Genomic DNA, 25618 nt, shown 5'->3' on the forward strand with positions numbered 1-25618 from the left:
GTGAAGGAGAACAATGAGGCTATAAAAAATAGATTTACAGCTTTACTCTGGGGTCCCAGAAACCCTCCACCTCTAGGTGAATACTGCTCCTCAAACTGAATTGAGGGGTATAAAGCCCCCAGCATTGGGCTGAGAAGCAGTGAAACTCTATGGAGTCAAGAAGCGTCATTTAGTACCTCTGGGATCAGTTGGTGTGGCGGAGCTAATCATCCAACATCAACAGTATATGACCTCACTGTGGGTCACACTCATATGGGTGCAATCATTTCCTCTCAGCAGCGTTTCAACATCTTGTTATCTTACCAGAGTAGTAGAGACTGTTACTGAAGCATAGGGGACAACATACCTCCGACTACCCTTAAGTTGGATGAAGACAATGTTAGATAAATAGGTGTCTGCAAACATTCAGACGTGTAGAGCAGTCTTTCTGATGAAACCAGGCCATTGTCAGGTCATGAAAGTCACAAGTCATCACATGCATGCTGTGTCTGGCAGCCTCCATGTCACAGCTTCATGAATAATAAGCTATTTGGTGCAACATTAGATTCTCATTGATGCCAGGCTTAGTTAAGTTTGACATATGTACAATTTATTTATCAAGTTCAAACAGAGGACAGGGTGTTATCTCAAGTTCACACTACGTCAAGATGATTTAAGAGGTCCTGAGAGCTTTTTTTCCCCCCTGAGACAACTAATGTAAATACTATCTGTGACTGTTGCACACATTTCAAATTACAATAAAATGTTTTATCCCACATTTATTCAGCTTGGTTACTTTACTTTTTCTCCATTATAGCGACACCTTCATTGTTTTTAAGATAAATTCTTCCTGATGAGTATTTTGTCTCTTGCCTCCCATTTAAATAGACGGTTTTAACAGTGCCATCTGGGTATATTTTCTGTCTGTACTGGGTGGTGTGGACCTCTCGTTGGCCATTGGTGAACTCTACGGTTTTCTCTCCGTTTCTGTAGACAAAGCACAACAAAATGGTGCGTTATAAAATTGCACAGAGGAGTAATAATAAATCACCCCAAATCAGTGTGTCTCTTTTTAGACAGATTTTACTTTGACAGCCTGACAATGGTCCCATCTAGGAAGACGCTTTCCTGCCGGCCATCAGGGAACAGGCTCTTAACAGTCCCATCAGGGAAGAATATCTCCCTTCTGCCATCAGGATAGTGCTTCTCTAGGGAAAGACAAGTCAATATGTTTACATCAACTCACAGGTGGATTAATAAAGGTGCATTTAACACAATGTCAGGCTATATAGAGAGCTGTTTTACCTTTTTGGTTATTTGGAAACTGCAAAATCTCCAAACCAGATGGGTAAGTGGTGTGAGTGGTTTTAGCGTCAGAGTAATTATACACCTGAAAGGACAAATGGGGTGAATCATCTCTCAGTCACTTTAAGCAGAAAGCTGTCAAGTATTTCAGGAACCAGAGACAACTTCACTGGAATGTGGTAATGTGTTGGGGTGTGTTCACAATTGGTTAGGATGTTAAAATTATTAGGTAATGATGTTCTTCAAACATTTCCTTCTTGTACAGGAACACTAAAATCAATATAAAAATGTTCTGGAGACGTTCAGAATGCAGACGCTATTGCAGAATGACAGAGAAGGTTGTTTAGCATAATGTTATAAGATTATAACATAACATTATTATTACATAACAAGATATTTTCTGAATATATTATAATATAGTTAAAAATAATATAATATAACATAATATAATATTTATTATCAATAACTTACCCATTCTAAAATGCCTCAAAACATATTTGCAAAACAGAAATAAAATATCAAGACAAGGAATAACAGAAATGTACAGCACCATTATTTGTATACACTGCTGTTAGTTACTTGAGTGTTTCCTTTATTTAGCCCGACATTGCTTAAATCATTGTTGCATAACATAACATCTATTTTGAAAACATTTTTTGCGCAGAACTATATTGCATTACTTTATAACCACTTCCTCTTAACACAACACAGCAGCTGTAAACGCGAAACACAATAGATTTTGTAGAATAAGCTCTACAGAGGTGCTGATGAGCTGATGCCATTATGACCTGCGTCATGGCACCAGCACATAGACTTATTTGGGCATTTCTCAATTCAGCTTAGGCTCTCAAAGTACTTGATAGCATTTGATTGTCTGGGGAAAAAGAACAGGCATAAATAACTTCTGGGTGGCCATCTAGTGGAATTCAAATAAAGCCTTTGTGTGAGCAATTGCGTGAGTAGAGCAGTGCTCAAGTACATGAAGTATTTAGAATCAGTTTAGTTTCCTCTCTTATATTTCTTGTTGATTGGTCAGTTCTATTGCTAACATTCAGATATGTTTACAGTAGCCTAAACCTGTTCTCAAGTAAAAATAATGCTGCTTCAGTGACAAGTATTACTGTTTTTAAGTCTTCTTTACAAAATGCTTCTAGTTCTGTGAAATTTTTGGATTGGTCTTGCATAAGCTGCTCTTCTGAAGTCCATCCAAAGAGTTTTAATGATGTTTAGGTTGGGGAACTGTGAGGGACATGACAATCCTTCAGCTTGCGCCTCTTGAGGTAGTCCATTGTGGATTTTGAGGTGTGTTTAGGATTACTGCCCTGCTGTAGTGAGGCTTGAGGTCAGACTATTTACAAAGCTTTGACATTTCCATTACCTTACCTTTCCTTACGGTGACTGTGAACAAGCTCTAACAAGCTAAATAAGGTCGTTTCACTCTAACCTAAAAATAAAAAAATAAAATAAAATAAAATAAAAGAATGTCTCATATGTAGCTGTATGTCTTTTGGAGTTCTGTTCATTTTTCTATTCACCTCAACCAATCATACTGATCAGTGGGCCCCAAATGCTTGCATGCCACTGTACCTTTTTCATAAAAAAAACCTTTAGCATACTTTAGCAGATATGAAAGTAAAGCTTAAAAAACTGTTTGCATGCTGAAATACATACTGAACTAGAGTACACAGTCTAAATACAGCACATCCTGCATCAGCAGAGGAACTGAAGTCTGTTAGACTTAATTATTCTATTTTTATGCTTCTGATCTTAAATAAAATTAAATAAATTAGTGAGAAGTAAGATGCTTGACCAATAGCAAAGTAGTCCACAAGTTAAAAAATGTCTAATGTGGTAGTAACTACATTTCCTGACCTAAACAGAACTGATTAATTATACTTGAATATTAGTAAATGAATAAATAATTTTTTGCTAGTGAAAAATCAAACTACTGTTAGAAAAAATATACTACTCCTTCTTCATTCATGTACATACCACTGTCCCATCAGGCAGTATGCGTTTAACATCTCCATTAAAGAATGTTACTGTGACTGATTTCTGATCCACGCCGATCTCCTTTTTAGTTCCATTCCGAAAAACAATGACACGTGACCCATCTGAGAGAAGCTGTTCTACCTGCAGGATCCAAAGCATTAAAAGTTAGTTGTAGTATAATTGTAGTGTAGTTATATTGCAACATCAACATTAACAAACACACACACCTTACCTTACCATCAGGATAGCGAATCTCCTCTCTAACTAGAGCTTTACTGCTTTCCAGTGATACTTGTGTGTAACTGGTCCTCATGTCAGGACATAGAAAACCTGCCTAAAAGCAATGGAATAAATTTATGAAATTCTTGACCTGTAGAGAAGACAACAGTATGATCTATTATTGAACTACCTTAACTGAAGCATATACGGACAAATTCATCAGATCATTTATATCATATTTCAGACAAACAACAAATGTTTCTAAATGCATCCACAATACGTTGTATATGCATTTATGTCTTAGTTTGATTAGTGTGTTATTTTAAGTTTAGAGTTGATATTTAAGTTTTCCTATACTATGCAAATGATTTATTACACAGTGTACAGTGAATCAGATGTTCAATTCACATTCTGTACAGGTTTCAATGTGCAGTCCTCACTTTAGCTTATTTTACTGTTAAGAAATGACAAAAAGTGTGAGAAATGTAACAACTGCAAAATGTTTATGCAAAATATAGTCAGTACGAACAACAAAGAAACAGCACACGAAAACAGAGAGCAATGAAGGACTGAATGTAGGCTTCAGTTCATGTACTGATACTACAAAGCTTTGAGCTGAAACATCAGCACACAGTTTCACAGTCCTTGATCTTTTCACCTATGTACTGGGATCTATGTGTAACTGGACAATACCTCCAGCATGTCTGTAGATCCAAGCTCTGACTCAGAGGACGTTGTTTTCCCTGTTGATGAACTGTGTGTTCCTTTTGACACAGAACTTCTGCTCCTGTCATCTCTGACCCCGATCTGCCTTTCTGCAGGCCTGCACAAGCCCTGAGCACAGTGGCACAGAGATTACGCACCAAAGTATCGGAGCAGTTTGGGAGCAGTGTGAAATACTCACCATTTCCTTTCAGTATAAGTTACATTTGATTTTAGACAATTTGAACTGTAGTGATGTTTTGTGTAAAGGTTCAGTAAGAGGTGGTGGGCCAAACCTTTCCTCCATAATTACTGAATGGAACCGTATCCTTCTCATCCGGGCTATGAGTGGCTGTGGACGTTGAATTTGAGGAGTCTCTTCCTTCTGAGAAAGAAATAGCCCTTATGATTAACTTAAATGACTGGAACTGTTGACACTATGGTTTGGTTTACTACATATTTCCATACATTCCCACAAACTGACTTCTGGTATTTGGCTAATCCTAAACTAAAAAAAAAACTTCAATGGTAATTCACAGCTGGCAATTCACTGCAATTTAGACCAAATCTAAGATCCATTATGGGAAGCCCTATGTGTTATATTATATATAGTGTTCCATTTAAATGGAAGAGTATGATGTTTGAGTAAACAAAATACTCTATACTTACTAATAGACTGAGTCGTCCACTCCTTTTTTTCATGCCCAAAGTCAATTGAGTGTCTGCTCACCTGAAAGTAAAATATGTAAAGCAAGTTGTTACAAAACAACATATCATATGTGCCTATTAATATTAAAAATACAAAGGACTCCTTCAAAGTAAAACTCAAAACAGTTAATGAGACGGTTGACTTTTTAGACATCTGAGAATCTCTTTTTCCTGAGCCAAACAAATCATAATAGTACACTCTCAGGGAAATAAAGACTGTCGTAGGGATCATACTTTGATTGTAACTGGGCTGGTACCCTGAAGGTTACCTTTTCAGGACCTTTAGTAATTTAACCCAAGTCTACCATATTCGGTTGTTTTTGCCTCCTTAAACCTCTGGGAACAAAAATATACTTACATTGTCTTTTTACTGACAGTGTATGCAAGTTACTGGAATTAGATGATGAGACTGCAGCACTAACAAGTGCACTTTGGAACTAAGCAATGGATTCATGAATTATGAAGAGAGAAAACAACTGAAATGTAAAATCAGGTTTTAACTCGTACCTTGTGAGAGATGGCGACAGGCGTATTCATTACACCAGTAGGAATTATTTATGAAATGCTGGGTCAATTAGCCGTGTGAACCACCATGCATTATTACTGGAGTGCTTAACGAGCTCTTCAGACCACATTACACACTTGATCGAGTCAATACAAATTAAATGTTGCTGTTGGCCAGGATTTGACAAATACAGTTTGCTGAATAAATCTTCCTTGTTGAATAAGTGTAGCCTACTAGTCACTTTAAACAGAAAAATAGTCTAATTAAAAACATTTCAATTACTATTCTAAAGCTTAATTGGCAAAGCTGCAGTATGGCCACACACATACATCATTTTAAAACCACTGATTTGATTATTCTTTGGAAAACGTTTGTTATGTTGGCAGCCAAGAACAGCTAGAACTCCTATAAGAATGTGATAGTAAATTTGAAGATTTGCCAGAGCCATAGCCTTCCTGGTGTCCTAAGCAAAACATGACTCAGATTTCTCAGATTTTACTCCAGGTCTCTCAGATTCAAAGGGTGCCTTCTCCCTACTACTGTTTTGAGATCTCTCCACAGGTGTTATATATGATTTAGATGTGGACACTTTGTCTTAAGCAATTTCCCTGTGCTTTTTGAAGTATGCTTTGGGTAATTGTCCTGCTGTAAGACACATGACCTCTGACAGAAACCCAGTTTTCTGACACTGGGCCCTATACTGTGCTCCACAATTCTTTGGTAGTCATCAGATTTCATAATGCCAACACTACTGAAAGTCCACCATATTTGACAATATGGACCGTGTTCTTTTATTTGAAGGCCTTGTTTCGTTTTCTGTAAATGGTACATGATCATCTATCCACAGGATGTTCTCCAAGAAGGATTGTGGCTTTCTAAAGTAAGCTCTGTCTTTTTTTATTCTCTGTGTCATAGCGTTCCATTTCAGTCAGATGGTGCAAGCTGACACTGTAGTTCGTTGTGTCTGCAAGTCAGCTTGAATTAGTTTGGAAGTTGATTGAGGTTCTTTAGCCACCATTCGAACAATCCATCGATGCAATCTTCAATCAGTTGTTCTCTTCTATCCACTTCCAGGTTAGCTACAGTGGGCTGTAAACCTTTTAGTAATGCACAGTTGACACAGGAACATAAAGATCTTCAGAGATGGGCTTATAGCCTTATTGCCTACACGTTTATACAATTTTGGTTCTTACATCCCCATTGTTACAACTCTTTGGTCTTCTTTCTTTGCTCCATGCTCAGCGTGGTACACACACAAAGACTGAGTCAACTTTTTTAGTCTTCATTTAAACTGGTTCAATGTGAGATTTATGTATTGCCAGAACCTGTTAGTCTCCATGAATAGAAATAACAAAGCAAAACATGACTGAAATCTAATTAATCTAATCAGATTTGACTATTTTCTGTGCTTTTTTGTGTTCCAATGCAAATGAAATAAATAAACATGTGATTACCAAAGTATTAGTAACTGCAACAATTTTCTGGGAAGTTGTTTAGTATTACTCATGTTTTGCCACAACAGTTATTGACTAACTGTTTTAGAATAATACTATATTTAATGTACAGGTAATTATATAACTTTATATAACTGTATATAACTTTTTGTCAGGTAATTATATAACTAATTTTGACTTGTTACCACTAATTTGGATCCTGCTCACCAATAACACACAAACTCAATCCTGAACTCTGCATTATCAAGAACTGATCAAGAACACGTCACTTTAAAAATCTATAAGCTCCAATTTGCACTGCTGCTTATATCTGAACTAACCACATCCAGATTTTTTTTAACCTGCTGCATATGTCACTTTACTTTTTATGTCATTTCAGGGACCTCTATACAAATATGTTACTCATACACTTCCTTTATACTCCTTATTATAGTATAATACCATTTCTATATTTAGTGTTATTTTATGTTTAAAATGTTGTAAAATGATGTTTATTGTTGCGCCATTGATCTGGGAATAAAGTCTTAGCATGCTGACCTTGTTCCCTGCTGTCGTGGCCTCCTTACTCAGGCTGAGAGCAGGAGTGGAGCTCCTCCTGTAGGGAACTGAGCCAGGGTGAACAGCAACCTCACTGCCTTCTGCACTCTGTGGCATAACACAGCACATCAGGGTCACTCGCGTACTGATGATTAAAACTACTAATACACAAGCAGCAGCTTGAGCTGACCAGAGAGCCTCAGGGTGGAAGGGACTGCACAAAAAGTTTGCCGCTAACCATTAAATTCTGTAATCAACCGATATCAGCAGCTAACTAAAGAGGCAGTTCATTTATAGTGAGCGACTGGAGTAACAAAGTGTTTATGCTGGAAGTAAATCACAATATTAGCATAATAAAAACATTTGTTTGATGTGGTTGAGAACAGCCCCACTGATGGTTCCCTCAGTGTTGTTCTAAGGTAAATGAAATGCATACAGCCATTTAAGGGAAGGTCCAGGAGCTACAAGCCATAAGCCAAAGTTTACATACACTATATAAAAAGAGACATATGCTTTTTTTCCTCACTGTCTGACATGAAATCAGAATAAACTTTTACTGTTTTAGTTCACTTAGGATTACCAAAATTATTTATTTTTGCTATAAATGCCAGAATATCGAGAGAGTTTTTATTACTTTCTTCCAAGTCAAAAGTTTAAATACATTTGATCAGTATTTGGTACCATAGCCCTTAAACTGTATAACTTGGGTCAAATGTTTTGGATATCCTTCCTCAAGCTTCTCACAATACTTGGCAGGAATTTTGGGTCATTCCTCCTGACAGAACTGGTATAACTGAGCCATGTGTCTCTAATTAAATCAGATGTTGCAAATGAACCTATCAGAAGCTTTCAAAGGCATGACATCATCATATGGGCTGTCCCAAATTGTTTAAAGGCATCTTAGTGACTTTGAAGAAAGTAATAAAAATTGCCTTTAAAAAATCCCCTCTTTCATTATTCTGGCATTTAGCAAATAGAAATAATTTTGGTAATCCTAAATGACCAAAAACCAGAAAAGTTTATTTTGATTTCATGTCAGACAGTGAGAAAAAATGCATATGTGTCTTTTTATATAGTGTATGTAAACGTCTGGTTTTAACTGTACAACTTTATGTTACATAGTATTTCTCAGCTACACCCAAAGGAATTGAAATGGGCTGTTTCTGAGAAAAATCACATGCACATGACACTGATGTGTTTGCATCACACTGGCAATGGCTATGTTGAGTAACTTTATTTGGGGAACGGAACAGCCTGCACTACATCTGTCACACAATGTTTGTATGTGCTGGGAGTCTTATGCTCAATTCAACTCCAATTCACTTCATCTTAAATCAACTCACAATTCACAACAACAGCATCAACCATAGAACTGGTTGAAAGAGAACCTTGCTTCAGAAAGCTTCACCTAATTGTTTTTGTCTCTAAGACCAAAAGGTGTGGCCTGGGAACAGTTCATCCGCAGTGACGAGGCTAAGCAGAGTGAGCTTGAGCAACAGATGATCCAGTGGATGCAATCCTCTCAAATGTAGGGCAAAAGAGAAATTCCAGTTGTATTTGTTTGGCTGCTCCCTCCACTTCTTCTCACTGTTTATAATCTTTATATCCAGTGTAAACACAGCATCGGGCCAAACCTTACTTCCAGTTTGGGCTTTATTAATAAGAATACAGTGGATAAATGCCTACCTGTTGACATGCAGCAAATGTTTTGCATCTTGTTTAAGAAGGAGTGCTGCAACTCTCTACAGTGTCTACAGAAACAGTCTAGTTCTTTAGAAACTAATGTGAAAAGCATTGGTGTAATAAATGGGTTACAACTGTAGTCATGTCTCAGGTGGTGCAATCACATCTGGCCTTCTTGCACCAAAGATCTGAGAGTGTAAAAGATTCAAAGAAACTGTAACAAAATGTTCATAGACAAAGAGCTATGTAAGAAGTGAAATGTACTACATACACAGTATGTCCAAATGTTTGTGGACACCCCTTCTAATTAATGCATTCAACTACTTTAGGTTGCACCCATTGCTGATATAGAAGTACTGCATTGAACTCTCTAGAATGATGGTGCTCCATCAATTACTTTTGGAATGAGTTGAGGAGTTGGGGATCATCCAACATCCTGACCTTACTAAAGCTCTTGCTTCTGAAAGCAATCAAATATTCACAGCAAGGCTCCAAAATGTAATAGAAAGCCCTCCCTGGACAGTGGTAAACTATTTTAATACCTTCAATTATAGAAGAAACAATAAATGAGCAGGTATCCCAATACTTTTGAACATATAGTTTATAGTGTATGGCACATCAGCCAGAAATTAAAAAGCAACCAGGGGGTATTTGTTGTAAACATGCCTAATTGCCGTCATTAGCTTTAGTCTCTAGGTCGAGAGTTTCCAATTTTTAGAGACTTGAACGTTTGAGGAACTTGTTTGGTGGAATACTTCAGGATGGACTAATTTTTATTCTGTTAGCTGGCTTCAAAAGGAATTCAGAAGGCTGATGTTTTAACTTAAGATTGGAGCATGATAAAAGCAGAGATGTCTCTGCTAATGTTCCACAGACAAGGAGTGCAATAGGGTAACATTTCACCAGCGTTTTCAATTACCACTCTTAAATGTCACCAGTGATGGTTCATTTTCAACAATGTGTCTGGGTAAGTAATTATTGATGAAGCCATGTCAAGTATTTGAGAGATAGTCAGTGATGAGTTTGTTAATGGAGCCATTTATATATTTATTTTTTTCAGAATTGCAGTGAACTGGGAAGCTTACTAATGTCTAGTAGACTGCCCTTCTAATCATGGTTGCCAAAATGTTTGTGGACAGACCCTGTAATGAATGTATTCAGCTACTTTAAATTGTACCATTTGCTGGCATAGATGTGAAACTACACACACACACAGCTTGTGTAGTCCTTATAGAGAGGTACTGCCGACAGAATAGAATCTCTGGAGCAGATAAACATTAACCTAATGCCACCATGCCTAATGTCAGGCGAGGACTAAAGGGGTTTAAAGACCCCCGGCATTGAGCTGTGGAGCAGTGTAACTGTGTTTTTTTGGGGATGAGTTGGGAAGTTGGGGAGGAGGTGGGGTGGTGATGATCCAACATCCTCACCTAACTAATGGTCGTCTCGCTAAATGCAATCAAATCCTCACAGCAGTGGTCCAAACTTTAGTAGAAGGCCTTCCCTGGACAGTAGAGACAGTTACTCCAACAAAAGCAGGATGCACTATTTTTAATACCCTTGATTTTGAAAAGAAGAATGAATAAGCCGATGTCCCAATACTTGTGCAATGTCCATATAGTGTATGTAATATCTGGTGGTGACTGTTTGGTCTGTGGGAAGGCTTTCTGCTGAAGACTTTAAGTTATGTTTAATCAGTAGTCTGAAATTGGTTATTTATTATTATTATTTATCACTTTGTATATGAAACATGTTACATTAATAAAGCGCTTATTATTAAAGCTATTATTCTAGTTTTTAGTAATTGCTACCTTTGAATAGACTCGTATAGACAGTAGTTTTAGGGAGCCATTTTATTTTGTGTAACATTCCTGTGTCAGACAGACTTTAGCCACAGTATCGGCACCTCCATTCTGGGTACTTGCAAGTGAACTGTTGGATTTTTTTTGTTATCTTTAAGATTCGAAAGGAGACAACTCTGATGAAAAAAACAGCTTAACCCCAATTTCTGTACAGGATGCAGTAGCCCACATCTGATATCACAAGGAAACACATGTTACTTATAAGAGCCATAGATCTTCACCCTTGTTAGTGGCACACTGGCCTCAAATACCAATAATACAGAACACATATGTTCAGGTATACAGGACACATATGTCAGTTGGAATGAACTGAAAGAAAAAAAATGAATTAATGTGTAAAAAAACGAACTGCTATGTACTATACATTTTGAATAATGTTAATTCTGCAGTTTAAGGGGTGATGTGTGAGGAAGCTCACCATGCTTGGTGCTCCTGGGTGAGGGGTGGATCTGCCACTGCTGTGGTTTGGTCTCTTATACTCAGTAGACTTTGGGGACTGGCTCAGCAGCAGCTGGTTTTCTCTGGTGAGGGCTTCCACACGACTCTGCAGCGCACTATGAACCTGCCACCATTCACTCTCTCTTTCTGTCAGCTGTGCCTTTAGAGACTGAATTTGCTGTCTGAGATCCTATACATGCACACACACATATACACGTTTGGTATACCATATATATAAAAATAGTATTTATGTCAAGATTGTCATTGATGTTTGTATTTTTGTAGTCAAATGTAGTTTTTTGTAGTTTTTGTAGTCAAAACACTACATTTACTCCTACTAACCCTAACTTTAATTCTAAACTTCACCCTAAACCTCTTTTAGTTTTTCCTGAACTGTCTAGACTAGTTCAGTGAGGACCAGAAAACAGTTTCAATTGAGTCAATTTGTAATATTGTCCTGTCATCGTAAAGACATTTGGTCCTCACAGAGAAAGTAGCACAAACACACACAGAGAAACTGTGTGACTGTGTAATTACAAAAAATATATATATAGTAATTAATTTTTATTTTTTTTTTATAATTTTTAAACATTTGACGCTACGGTGGTTCAAATGCAGAGTGTAAACTGTAATTGAACTGAAGACAACACTCCACCGAAGGTTCTTTATTGAACCAAAATTGGGTCATCTATGGCATCACTTAAAAGAAAGGCCTATTATGTGTGTAATAAACACAAATTAACATTCTGATTAATATACAGTCAATTTACCTGGGCCTGGGAAATGTCCAGAGTACCCTCCTCAGGTGAAGATCTTTTGCTGTTTTTATTAGCAAAATTATCTATTTCAGCTCTATCCAAATAAAATCAGAATATAGAATATTATTAACAAGAGTAATCGTACTAATAATGCATTAGATAAAGACTATATAAAAACAGGGACATTGAGGTCAAATGAGATGTTCATGGCATATTCAAGCAATCTGTATTTCACATCAAATGATAAATATGAGGCTGAATGTCAGCTTTTAGACTGTGTTGGGAGTGGAACCATTTTTCTGTTAAGAGATCAGCATATTTAATTAAGCAAAATCAGGAGACTGCAGCCCTGTTTCCATGCCTTTTTTGTATTTTTTTCCTTGAGGTTTTGATTGGCTGATCAGAGCTTAAACACTTCAGAAAACTGCAGTGTAAATAGGCAGAGCTTTCTGTGTCCCTCTCCTTCTTTATGCTCTTTCAATCACTGACAAATCATCACTTCATGTGTTCAGAAAATGCTATTTCAGAACTCGTCTGGCTAATTTTTGTGCTCCTTCTTCTTTGTTCAACTGACTTTGTTCACTTTGTGACTGCTGTTTTAGTATCTGGTTGGTTTTCTTGAAATTACAATTACATTATCATTATCATTATCAAAATATCATTACAATTGGATTATGATTATTTTTAAAGATTCCATGTTCCATGACTGGACCATTTGTAACAAGTTTGAGTAAACACACACATACCAAAGATGTAATTCCGCAAATTAGCATTATAACTTGCTATCTAAAATACGTATATATTTATTTTATTGTATTTGATGATCTTAATATTTATTTTCCTCATTTTGTAATACCATAATACCACTCCCTTCTCTATTCCAGGCAATCACCTAACACAAAACAAAATTGGTTAAGTTATTTTTTATCTCAACAGGACAGCAAAACAACCACACACCAATCCACCAAGAATTCTGTGCCTTTAGCTTCCTGATATAAATCTTTGCCACTCAGTAGATTTACTTCCTGGACACAGAGATAAGAGACACTAAGATAACATAAACCATCTAGCTCAGTCAGTCTACAAGCATGCCCCTTAACCAGCTCTTCAATTTGATATATCTGTAAACAATACTACAGATCCTAATGTATACCTACAGCATTGGTGGCAAACTGTCAGTTACAACAATCACAATCATTTCATAACAACCGCATGATAATCACTTATCTATTGCTTCTACTATAGATGTGCTTTAAGTGGACAAACTTCCATACAGGGAAACATACATGACATCCCACTGAATGCTACAGATGCAACAGATAAGAGATTAGGATGTAAAATGCTGGAGCATCCCTTTAAACACAAAATCTACAACACCTGATGAAAGTCAGCGCTTTGTCCTGCTCTGTTTTCATCTTGTCCATCATGAAGTAACTGCTTGCTGCAACTCTCATATCCAAGCTACTATTTCCCCACACTTTCTTTGGTTTTTCACTTCCTGTAGGTAGTTACAAGTACAAGTTAATATTTCAGTTCATATCAGTTTAAACTAGTGGCAGTAAACACAAATATCTGAAGATGGCAACACTTTATAATGATGGTCCACCATAAATGCTTTGTAGATGTTTACCTTGTCTATAACTTACATTTTCCTCCCCTAAACCTCACTCAGCCCTTTATGTCATCCAAAAATCTTACCCTAAATCTGGTCTTAAGCTTAAATTTGAAAAGATATTATATTGGGCCCCACAACTCTAACAATTCTACCAATATACTTTATTAATAAATTTTTTAGGGATCCGGTCACTCACAGCCAACTATTACAGCCAATATCATCCTAACCTTCTCCCCCACATGGCGTCCCGGACAACAGGGGTGTAAAATAACTTTGTAACTGTACATTTAAATCTGACATGTACTTCACTGGTAATCTTATTTTTTTTATTTCCAAGAGAGAAATACATACATGATATTCAAAATTTTAAAAGCCATTTGACCTTTTTATCTCATGCCAATTATTCTAGGTTCCACATACTGTACTGTATTTTTATCAAAATGTTAGATCAAAATGTTATCAGCATACATAGAATACCACATCTATGCTAATTCATCATTGTGCAACATTCAGTACTGACAATACACTCTGCACTACTGAGGAAATCAAGGAGCAGGGAAGCAAAATGACTATGAGTTGCTACATTACAGAGATTAAGTAAGATTTTTCTGGATTCCTTTCTGGAGGAAGACAAGGCAGACCTTCTAATCCAGGCTATACTGAGCGGGATCATCTTATTCCCAGCTACATTTAAAAGCATTTAAAGCATTCATTTTACTTGGTAAAATATTTACTTTTACATATTTGAGTTTGCTTAAGTGGTGTTATGGTTTTGGTTATGGTGTTATTTTCGGTACTTATGCTTGAAGCCCCTCCTACTAATCTACTGTCCAACCAGTCACGTCAAAGTCTTTATAACCCTCCACCATGCCGTACCCTCACTTTCACCCATGTCATCTATCATTCCTTGCTCCACTTACTAAAGAGGGGGAACAGCCATCCTACCATAAAGCAGAAGCCCTTCTCTTACAGCCTTCTCCCAAATCATTATAAGCTGAAGGAATGGTTTGGCAAATTACTATATAATTTTTTACTGTTGCTCAAGTATGTTTTTGGCCCCATATTTCTATTTATGACTGAGTAAAATTGTGACACCATAGTCAGACTTTTTCACCCTGGCTAACAATTTGACCATTTGTTTATTATCTACAGGTGACCATCAAAATAAAATGTTTCCACAATGTTTCATTATCCTAAAGATAAACGGTCTCACCATTGGAGTGCTGAGTATTAAAGGCTCTGTCCCAGTGTCCACGCTCAGCTTTGTCTTTTCTGACAGACTTCATTTGGGGGAAAATCTTAGTGAGCAGATTTGAGGAATCCTCATTGGCCTCTGCTGCTATTTTATGTTCTGCCAGGACCCTTCTTCTTGGTGTTACCATGACATTATCAGTTTCAAACCAGCGTAGACACTGGAGTTCAGAGTCACTGACCTCCTCAGAACCAGATGAGCTGGGAAAATCGGCTGAGAAGCAGTGAGGAGCTCTTACTTGGCCCAGTGGACAGTCCCCAGTCTCACTTGGGGCATCACTGGCATAATCCTCATCAGATAAATCCTGTTTCTGATCTTCATAGTTTAGTTTTGATGCGATCACAGGTGTTACAGGTTTCTGACACTGAGACTGGGCTTCATCATCATCACTAGTGCTGTCACTAGAATCCCTATTAAGCAGCAACTGCATCATTTCAGCAGTCAGGCTCAATTCTTCTGTGGTTGGTTCAGTACTGACAGTTAGACCATCCAAAACATCAGGTGAATGACCTCTCCTTTCACACACTCTGACAATGCGGTCATTTATCTTCTTAAAGCTGGCTCTTTCTACATTTGGACCTGCTTTAAGGTCACCCTTGCTGTCTGAATGTGTGGCACATCTTTGATTGAGTCTTTTATTTTGTACCTTGCCAATTCCTTTTTGTTCTTTTGACTGATCTTCACTTTTTTGGGAGTAGCTGCCGTTATCAAGATCCAAAGTGTGTGATAGATATGGAGGCTGCCTCTTATCATTTGATGGAATTAAATCATCAGGCCTTTGTACTTTGTGCCTTGTGTACTGTAGAGAAAGACTTTTGTTTGAAGGTTGCTTCATTGCAGATACTTGATCACTCATACTGGAGTGTCTGCCTTCACCTTTTGGATTTATCATGGAATCTAGCAATGCTGGACTTCTCCTTCTGTCTTTTTTGCCAGGCTGTATAGAAGATGCAGAGTGCCTTTGCTGTTCTTTGGAGTTCATGTCGTTGACTTGCTGAATATCAGGCTCAGGCTGGGTTTTCTGAATGCCGTCCCTGCTTTTCCAAAATCTAGATCTGCCATCCCCTTTTCGAAGAAAGTTTCTTTTCTCTGTCCCTTTGACCCCACTTCTGGTCTGTGACAGAAAGTACACAGCAAAGTCACCAGTGATATATTAGCACCTATTACTAATATTTGTTTTGGTGTACTTTAGGTTCTTACAGTCTTACAGTCACTGGAAACACCCAGTCAGTGCTGGGATCTGAACCCTTGACTCTCTCTTACCGCTAGGCTTCTGGAGAATGTTGGCAGCAGGAGCCATTCACATTGGCCGACAGCCTAGTGTCATCTACGTTTGCCGACAGCTACCCCATGGGTTTCTGTCCCAGCACTGACTGGGTATTCCCAGCTGTGCGCTTGATCAAGCTACTTAACAGTTCACTGCCCCAATAGTGGCACTGCTCTACTAGCAACACCCTGCTAATCCCATGCTGGGCATAGTTGGGCTGTGATATAACTTCATAAGTGGATGAATAAGTTTTAACCTAGTGTTCATTATAGCTACACTGGGAGAAGGGATCCATTGTGTTCACTTGTGTTGACTTAACAGTGATCATCATTCCTACATAAATAAAACCATATAACATTAACACAAACTTGGAGCTGGTTATAGGAGAGGTGCAGATCACACTTTTACATAAGGCTTATACCTGCTGATCTTTTCCTGGAACCTCTTTTTCCACTTTAAGCTGCTGTTCAACAAGATCTTCAAACGTTTTCTCTTTCTCTGTTAGTCCTGGACGAATGGGCCTGAATAAAATACATAATATTAAAGTGTTAACCTTCTGCAGAGATCTCCTTTTTATGAAATTAAACAAAGCTTTTGTTAGCACTCTTCTAGCACTGCTCATCTTGCACTTAACTATGACTCATATAAATATCTATTAAATGTACCTTATTCGTAACCTAGGCTTACAATCTAATCCGAACTGCAACCATGGCCTTATCCAGTTTAGCTTATCCAGGTATTACTACTTAAAATAAAGTTTCACCAGATATTTGGTTAATCATCTGAACTCTATAATCTACAGCGTCATTGTTACAAAAAAAAACAAAAAAAACAAAACAAAACTCTGCATGTCCGTTCGTGATTGAATGAAATGCTTCAACATGACTTGAAATAACATCTTGCTACATTCCCAACATACATTAAAAGAGTGTTTTTTCTTTTGCCTGTAAAGTTATTACTTGAAGACATACATTTTCTTTTGGACAGCATCAACAGGGGCCTATCTGAATAAAATAGTTATTTTATTATTATTCACAATTTATGTCATTGTATAGTTATTTTGTAATAAACCTTAACATGTATCATTAATGTATCTCTTGTGCATGTTGTTTATTGTGGCGTGCATGACCTTTCCTCTGGGTTTGATGGCAGTTTTGTCCTGACTCCAAAGGGGCTGACAGAGCACTGCTCCTTCACAGGCTCTAAGCACTCCTCTTTCACGGGAGATAAGCTTCTCTGCTCTGTTCTGACAGGCTTCCAAGGCATGTAGTCTAAAACACAGGAATCATTTTAATTGTAGTTTGCAATTTACTGTACAAAAGACTACAAATCTGTCCACATTAATACTTTCATCAGAGTATCAACTTTGTTTTTATCTCTCCTGGAAACTAGCCAGAATACTGTTCCGTAGATTTGTGTGTGAATTGTTTTTGTGTTTGTATCCCATAAACTGATGGCCTTTATTTTATGCCCAAAAATGCACAACTTATTAAAAATGGTTAAGTTGAAATATCTAATGTGAGCAATTAAGCAGGAGAAGGGGTCAAGCGCTCATGCCTGCATGCAATTCATTCCTTTTAGGTTCCAAACAAGCTTAGACTTGCCTGAACCAGTTACTGATGTACTGACGTAAGGATCCAAAAATGCCAAAAAGTAGAAAAATGAATAAAGCAAAGTACAAAATGTCTGATGTTTTATAGCAAAAAAACAGAAAACTATAAAGAATGTCATGTTAATTCAGTCTTGTGATCTGAATTCATTCACTTACTGTAATTACGAAAGTATAGAAAGTATATACCACTTTCTTAAAACTAAATAAAAAACAACTGCCGAATTTTAAAATGCAGAATTTGCATAATTCCTTTCATAGTTTTTTCCCTTAAACACGTCTTTCCATTCATATTATTTTAATTTATTGGCTTGACATATGAGGATTTTACTCTGTGAAAATAGCTTTATCTCTCCACTTTATTGCCCAATCATAAACACATCACCAGACGTTACTGCGCAAAGGAAATCCCCAAAGAACCAGCTGAAAGTGGCCTGAGAGAGACCCGTTGTGTCAAAAGATGACAAATATGTTACAGCCACTAGGAGCTGATGACATCTTTTCGCTGTGGCCATGCTCTAGTAGGACCAGCAGCATATATTTTGAGCCTGTTGTGACGTGCCTCCACAGGCATGGGAAGTGCTCTGCCAACAAGTCTGAGCAACTTAAAACAGCAGCGCTCTGAAGCACTCCACAACCAGCAAGCTCCACACACAGCTTGGGAGAGACCGACCACTATGCACACTGCTTTCAGAGGCATACAAGGAAATTTCTTTTGCTTTTTTTGTTGTGTTTTAAATAACTGCTGATATTTTGGCAATTCCTGGACATCCAATTCTACAAAAAGACTTTTAAACTTCAAGTGGACAATGGACTTCATACACCCGAGTGACAACTGTACAGCCAGAAACCCGGATTTGTACATGTTCTACTTCTCCGTGATGATAGTGGAGTTCATCCTGGCTCTTCCTTTGAACATTTCGGTGATGTACGTCTTCATCTTCAAACTCAAATTCTGGAAATCTAAGAGCAACAACATTTTTTTGTTCAATCTCGTACTGGCTGACATCCTACTGCTTATATGCTTGCTGGTGAGGGCGGACAGCTTTCGCAAAGGTGAGAGACGCAGCGAAAATAACGCCACGTGTAGAGCTGTCCTCTTCCTGCTGTTCCTAAACCGAGGAGCCAGCATTGCCTTTCTGACTGTCATTTCCATCCACCGTTACATTAGTGTGGTGCATCCGAGGATCATAAACCCCCTCAAGGTTCTGAAACGCTCCTTTCTCATCTCTGCTCTGATCTGGCTCTTGCTGCTCCCTATGACCATACCAACCATGCTGAAGACCTTCGAGTGCTGCAACGCTGATAATGAAATGGAGGACAAAGTTGTCATTGACGTCCTCAGAGAGGTCGTGTTTTTCAGCCAGGTCCTCATCCCTTTCGCAGTCCTTGTTTACTGCACTGTGCGCATCATCAACAGGCTGAAGATAAAGACGGTGGGTGACAAGACCAAGCTGCGAAGGGCAGTGTTCCTGGTCACCTCAGTCATTCTGGTCTTTTCGGTTTGTTTTTTGCCTTCTGCCATATCGAGGATGGTGCTGCTGATCATGAGAGCAAAGAAGGTCGTTCGAGCGGAGGAAATCGCAGTGCAAGTTTACGACGGCCTTATGTGCCTTTCCTATTTGGATTGCTTGTTGGACCCAATTGTGTACTGTCTCAGCAGCACAAAGTTCAAAAACATCTACCTATCAACCTATCTTCCCTGTCTAACGAAAAAAACTGATTCCGAGGACCAGTGAGAGAGAGCGCTGTCAAAAACAGAAGTGAATGTAATGAAAAAAAATATACATATATCAAGAAACTTGAACTAAATGGACTAAATAAACATGCAAGCTACCTTTACAACAACAGGACTTTTAAAGTCCGTTTTATTTAAACAACTTACACATGTAACACACTGTCACACAGAGACAAAGCATACGATTTAGTTCAGTCAATATGCGACTCTTGATATCATCTGTGTGTGTTGCATTACTAGCACCAGTGGGCTTTTGGATAACCAGGGGATTCTTTACATTTTTACAAGACTTGATTGTAGAGGTCCACATAATATAAGGCCATGTGAAATGTAAGAGGCTTTTGCATTTGCATTGTTGTGTCTTATTCATTTCTACTTTGTACTGTAGTTTTTGTGGTAAATGTTATTTTGATGGCTTGCTGTTTGATATTATTTATAAACTCTAAGAAATGTAAATATCATTAAATGAGCCACGTTTCTGCACTGAGTGCTGTGCCCAGTAAAACACTGTTGTGTGTGTGGGGGGGGGGGGGGGGGGGGGCTATCACTAGGATATCAGGTTTGAACACATTTGGCCACATTCTCACTGAACCAGAAGGGTCAGTTCTTTGCTCCACTGGGACAAAAGCAAGAGTGCTTCAGCTGGAGGACTACTGGAATTGACCAATTCATTTTGTACCCATAAGTGTTATTTCGTAACTTTTGCAAACTCTAAATAAACACTGTGTTCTGGTGTAAAAAACAACCCAATTTCTTGGGAATTCTCAGTTTCTTGGGAAAATACACTACTGTTTTGTACCAGACGACTACAGTGTTTATAAAGACTCTGTCCTGTGTAAAATACTGCACTACTGAGCTAAACTATGTTGTTGTAAGTCATCTAAACTTGGCAAGTTTGAAACATCAGTGGTATCGAATCTTGCCACTATGCTAACATTAGCTCAGTTGCCCTATCTGTGTGACACAATCTTAATATTAGTATAATATTAGAAGTACAGTAATAGGTAAACTTGATTAAAATGTATAAATTAATTAGTGTCACCAAAAATGAACAACCGAAACTTTACATTTATCAAGAATACTGAAGGCCCTCCACTTCCCCTTATTCAATGTTACTGGAACGATTGTTGTCCCTATCGTCACTAGATCTGAACGTAGCATTTTCAAGAGCTGGGAGGGGCACCTACAGAAACTCCATTTGCACAGGGCCCAGAAATATGTGGAACAGCTCAGTCCTCAGCCAGCTCTGTGTTTGCTTAGTGCTTAGCATTCTATTCAGACCACACCAAATGGCTGTGGATCAAAAAGACCCCAAGGCAAATTTCTACAAGAAGGAGCAAGAGCTGATATGCAGAGAGACCAACAGTATTTCCCTGTGACTGAAAGGGGAAAATTGGATTTGACAAGGTGGAAAAAGAAACAGCTTTTAGAAATGTACAGTCATTTTAAGTTGTCATTCAAATGAACAGCATTGGTGAGAACCAGACCATTCTAGTTTGATATGATGACTGAGAACCACAGGCTACTTTTTCAGACTAAACTAACTTCAGTAGGTACAGTGCTGGAGGAATCTTTCCTGGAATCCAGAAGACTGTCAGGGGCTGGATCTGTTTCAGGTGAATGACTCTGGAACTAAGTTGAGAAAACGGGTGATAACAGCCCTGAAACCAAAAGGAGACACACCCATGTCTGACTGCACCTTAACTGTAGTCAGCTTTAATTACAAACAGATTGTTTTTACAGGTGAAGTGTATTGATTTGTGGTTTTGTACAAATGGAAGAGAACATTATTCCACTGAGGTTGTGGAAGGTTTTTCATTTTTGTTTAAAACGGTTTCTTATCCTATCTGTGGCAAGCTTTCATTCCTCCCTGAAACCCATTTCAATAATTAGCTCCCTATTGAGTCATTTAACCCAGCAAGTCTCTTCATGAAGCTTGCTATAATTAACGCCAGTCATGCAAGCATTTACATGGCTCTAAACACTTTAAGGATTGCCAAATATGTCCATTCCAAAACCTATGCATCTTCAGATTTGCCCAACAGAATTCTTTTCTGACTGTACTGAGATATTGCAGTATTTAAATCACCCATTACTGTTTGTTAAAGACATTTGTGACATTGTTGCTTTTAGCAAAAACACCAAGAACATTCTGAAGTGTCTTAAATTAAATTGTTATTTTAATTAAACATTATTTTAATAAAACAAATAAAATAACAGGAATCGTCCAATGACCTATTCATTCTTAGTGGCCCACTGTAGTTTTGTATTTATTGATATATATATATATATATATATATATATATATATATATATATATATATATATATATATATATATTTAAACTGTGTAAGATTATATTTTGCATTTAATATTTTGCGTTTTCTCTAAATTGACTGTAAAGCTTAATTCCAATGGGAAAAGTGAGAGTTTTACTCAACAAAGTTTTACTTCCCCTTGCACAGAGTGTAATCATTCCTCCCCAGGCTACCTCCCTTTGGGTTTCCTCTCATATTATATATTTTAGTTACCTGTTTGACCTCTGTGTTGGGGTATGACTGCTGATGACCAATGCAGGATTAAACCATCAGAATTTGAGAAGATAGTAAATGTCAATACACCAATTAATCTATTAGTTAATGCAGAAAAGGTGTATTATTCAGTAACTACAGGGACTGTACAAACTGGTAGCACTATTCATTGGTACACAGACGTGTGTAATGACACTTTTAGCCCACAGACGGCCTATTGGCCTTTTAAGAGATTAAAACTGAATGATACACTGCTCAAAAAAATAAAGGGATCACTTAAACAACACAATATAACTCCAAGTGAATCAAACTTCTGTGAAATCAAACTGTCCACTTAGGAAGCAACACTGATTGACAATCAATTTCACATGCTGTTGTGCAAATGGAATAGACAACAGGTGGAAATTATTGGCAATTAGCAAGACACACTCAATAAAGGAGTGGTTTCTGCAGGTGGGGACCACAGACCACTTCTCAGTACCTATGCTTTCTGGCTGATGTTTTGATCACTTTTGAATGTTGGTGGTGCTTTCACAGTCGTGGTAGCATGAGACAGACTCAGGTAGTGCAGCTCATCCAGGATGGCACATCAATGTGAGCTGTGGCAAGAAGGTTTGCTGTGTCTGTCAGCGTAGTGTCCAGAGGCTGGAGGCGCTACCAGTACACAGGCCAGTACACCAGGAGATGTGGAGGAGGCCGTAGGAGGGCAACAACCCAGCAGCAGGACCACTACCTCCACCTTTGTGCAAGGAGAAACAGGAGGAGCACTGCCAGAGCCCTGCAAAATGACCTCCAGCAGGCCACAAATGTGCATGTGTCTGCACAAACGGTTAGAAACCGACTCCATGAGGATGGTATGAGGGCCCAACGTCCACAGATGGGGGTTGTGCTCACAGCCCAACACCGTGCAGGACGCTTGGCATTTGCCAGAGAACACCAGGATTGGCAAATTCGCCACTGGCACCCTGTGCTCTTCACAGATGAAAGCAGGTTCACACTGAGCACATGTGACAGACATGTGGAGAGCGATCTGCTGCCTGCAACATCCTTTAGCATGACCGGTTTGGCAGTGGGTCAGTAATGGTGTGGGGTGGCATTTCTTTGACCTACCTGGGCTCAAGAAAGACAGTAATGCATTCTGTTGATCATGAAGAACTTTCTGCATCTGCTGTATCTGAAGCTGTAGAAGCTGAGGAAAGAAACATAAACAGACTAGTGAAGTAGCTTTGTCCCAAAGATTCAAACTCTTTTCCATTCTTTGAATTCTATGTTTTTATGTATCAGGACATAATTAAAATTAAAGTGAGGTAAATGCAACCTCGGAAGAAAAACAACACACAACAGATTTATAAAAAATAAAAACAAAAATAGCAAGAATGAAAAAATCAGTAAGTAAGTAAACAAGTGTGACTACCTCTATAAAAGCTTTTTGATCGACAGTTTGCTGGTCTGGAGCTTTCAGGCGTGTGTAAACACAATGATCTCAGAGAAGCAACTGTTGCTACCCATCAATCTGAAAGGTTCATCATTTTAAAGTGAGAAGTATTATTCAAGACATTCAAGACAGCTCCAATCTTCTCCAGCGATCCCAGTAAATTCACCCCAAGGTCAGACTATGCAATGCTCAAAGAAGCTGCAAAACCAAGAGCTGCATCTACAGGCCTCAGTTAGCATGCTAAAAGTTAATGACAGTACAATTAGAAAGAATTTGAACAAGCATGGCTTTTTGTCAGGAGAAAGCCTCTTCTTTGTAAAAAGAACAAGGCAGCACGGCTTCAATTTGCAAAGTTGCATCAACAAGTCTTCTGGAACAATGTCCTTCGAACAGACAAGACTCAGGTGAAAGTGTTTGGCCATACTCCACACGTTTGGCAGAAAAACCAAACACAGCATATCAGCACAAACACCTCATCCAACTGTCAAGCATGGTGGTGTAGGGATGATGATTTGTTCTGCAGCTACAAGACCTGGGCACCTTTGTATACCAACATATTCTAGAGTCAAGTCTAGAACAGAATGGCAGAATGAAAAAATAGAAAACTGAATGAAAATGTGAAAGGATGACTCTACTCAACCAGCTCATATATAATAAACCAGCAAACCGGTCAAAAAAAATAATTCAAAACATGAAAAGTGCTCACATTTAGAATATATCGTTGTGATTCTGCAACCACTAATGTCCAAATGACAATATTCAAATATGGTCCTATTGAAAAATAATACCAAGATCCACTATCTGTCCAAAAGGACCCATGCACCTCCCATTGCATAAGGCCCACCCATTGTTGATACAGGTGTACGTTTATCTCCATTGGATATGATGCTACATAATAATAATGGATAGGCATCAATCAGAGGTTCATTTCCTACTTGTAGCAATTTACTGTTGCACGAATGCCATCTACAGGTGGTCCCAAAAACAGTGACAGTCAATCACACTAAAAAAGATGGGGATAAAGATGAATCTTCAACAAATGCCACCTAAAAACATCCCAGTAATACAATTTATTGTTAGAAGCCATAAGGTGCCCATCCTTGGCATATAATTTTAAACAAATCCCCACTGATAGTGGAAAAGAAAATATTTTTAAATGGATTGGATGTATGGATTACCACGCTCATATAATATCATATGCATTCATTTCCAAATGAATTAGCAAAAATGATCTTGCAGGTGGATGTGGGGAGTCACTAGATATAATTTCCATATGCTTGTACCTTTCTTAGCATTTCCTGTCCTGTTTCATTTAAAGAGCCCACATAACGAAAAGCTTGCTCACCTCTCACTTAAGCTTTATTTTGGACTAAAGGAGAACATTAGAGCTAACCAAACTGTGGGATGCACTACAAGAAGCTCCACTGTGGCTCTACAGGGACCTCAGTAACAATTATTTTGGACCTAGTTTGCCTGAACATGACCTGACCCTAGCATTTTGCTACATCTCAACTCCTGTAGTCATTCACCGTTAAAGAACCCAGTGATGACCAAAAACAACACACACTGCACGTACTGACCTCCTGGGGTGACATGTGGGTTTTGAGGCGCTGACAGCTGCATTTGGCCGTTCGAGGATTCAGCGCCCCCTGTTGGACACCTCGGTTCACTGCCTCAGATGGAGAAAGTGGACATAATCCCACCAAAGCAGGATTTTCTTCTGCTTCTTCAGGTTTCTGTCGATTATTGTCCACAGTTGCTGAAGAAAGAGCTCCGTGCGACTTTCTCTCAGGTCCAGCCGCTGTAAGAGAAGCCCCAGCGTGGGGTATTTTGGCTGACATTGTTTTGATAGGAAGAAAAGACAGGACCACAAATATATAGCCCAGTTTCAGTCGAAACTAGCTACAATTTATGACAGAAAATTCTCTCCGTACAGCCTCCTTAACGTCCTCTAATGTTTGGAGTAATTGCCAGTGCTACCTGTGCTCGGACGTTTCTTCGCCCTGGACTAGGCTAACTCTCCAAACCC

The 25618-nt window shown here is 38.4% G+C and overlaps 3 protein-coding genes across 3 annotated transcripts in view; 2 read left to right on the plus strand and 1 right to left on the minus strand.

The window, feature by feature from the left end:
* ttll2 (tubulin tyrosine ligase-like family, member 2) overlaps window positions 1–275 on the plus strand; it is a 5012-nt gene extending 4737 nt beyond the window's left edge. The window contains exon 2 of the mRNA XM_072675104.1: window positions 1–275. This exon is cut by the window's left edge and continues 1638 nt beyond it. Coding sequence (XP_072531205.1) covers window positions 1–99 — 99 coding nt within the window. The 3' untranslated portion in view covers window positions 100–275.
* A 343-nt stretch (window positions 276–618) lies between these two features.
* Window positions 619–25430, minus strand: LOC140551662 (uncharacterized). Its single transcript, XM_072675229.1, is given in 19 exon segments — window positions 619–966; window positions 1067–1187; window positions 1285–1369; window positions 3277–3417; window positions 3509–3610; window positions 4189–4329; window positions 4494–4582; window positions 4867–4927; window positions 7402–7509; window positions 11365–11574; window positions 12155–12236; window positions 13520–13646; window positions 14974–16123; window positions 16698–16797; window positions 17406–17547; window positions 19030–19306; window positions 21169–21284; window positions 23265–23343; window positions 25170–25430. Coding segments are annotated over 19 exon segments (3582 nt in total). The 3' UTR covers window positions 619–776.
* Window positions 18465–20144, plus strand: gpr31 (G protein-coupled receptor 31). The gene has a single exon (XM_072686163.1). It carries the CDS (start codon window positions 18695–18697, stop codon window positions 19622–19624), a length of 930 nt encoding a protein of 309 aa, XP_072542264.1. The 5' UTR covers window positions 18465–18694; the 3' UTR covers window positions 19625–20144.
* Window positions 25431–25618: the final 188 nt, after the last annotated feature.

The sequence above is a fragment of the Salminus brasiliensis genome, chromosome 1 (assembly GCF_030463535.1).
Source record: "Salminus brasiliensis chromosome 1, fSalBra1.hap2, whole genome shotgun sequence".
In the NCBI taxonomy this organism is placed as follows: Eukaryota; Metazoa; Chordata; class Actinopteri; order Characiformes; family Bryconidae; genus Salminus; species Salminus brasiliensis.

Bases quoted from the DNA above. Each gene is read 5' to 3' on its own strand.
- gpr31 (XM_072686163.1), top strand. From the start codon at position 18,695: ATGGACTTCATACACCCGAGTGACAACTGTACAGCCAGAAACCCGGAT.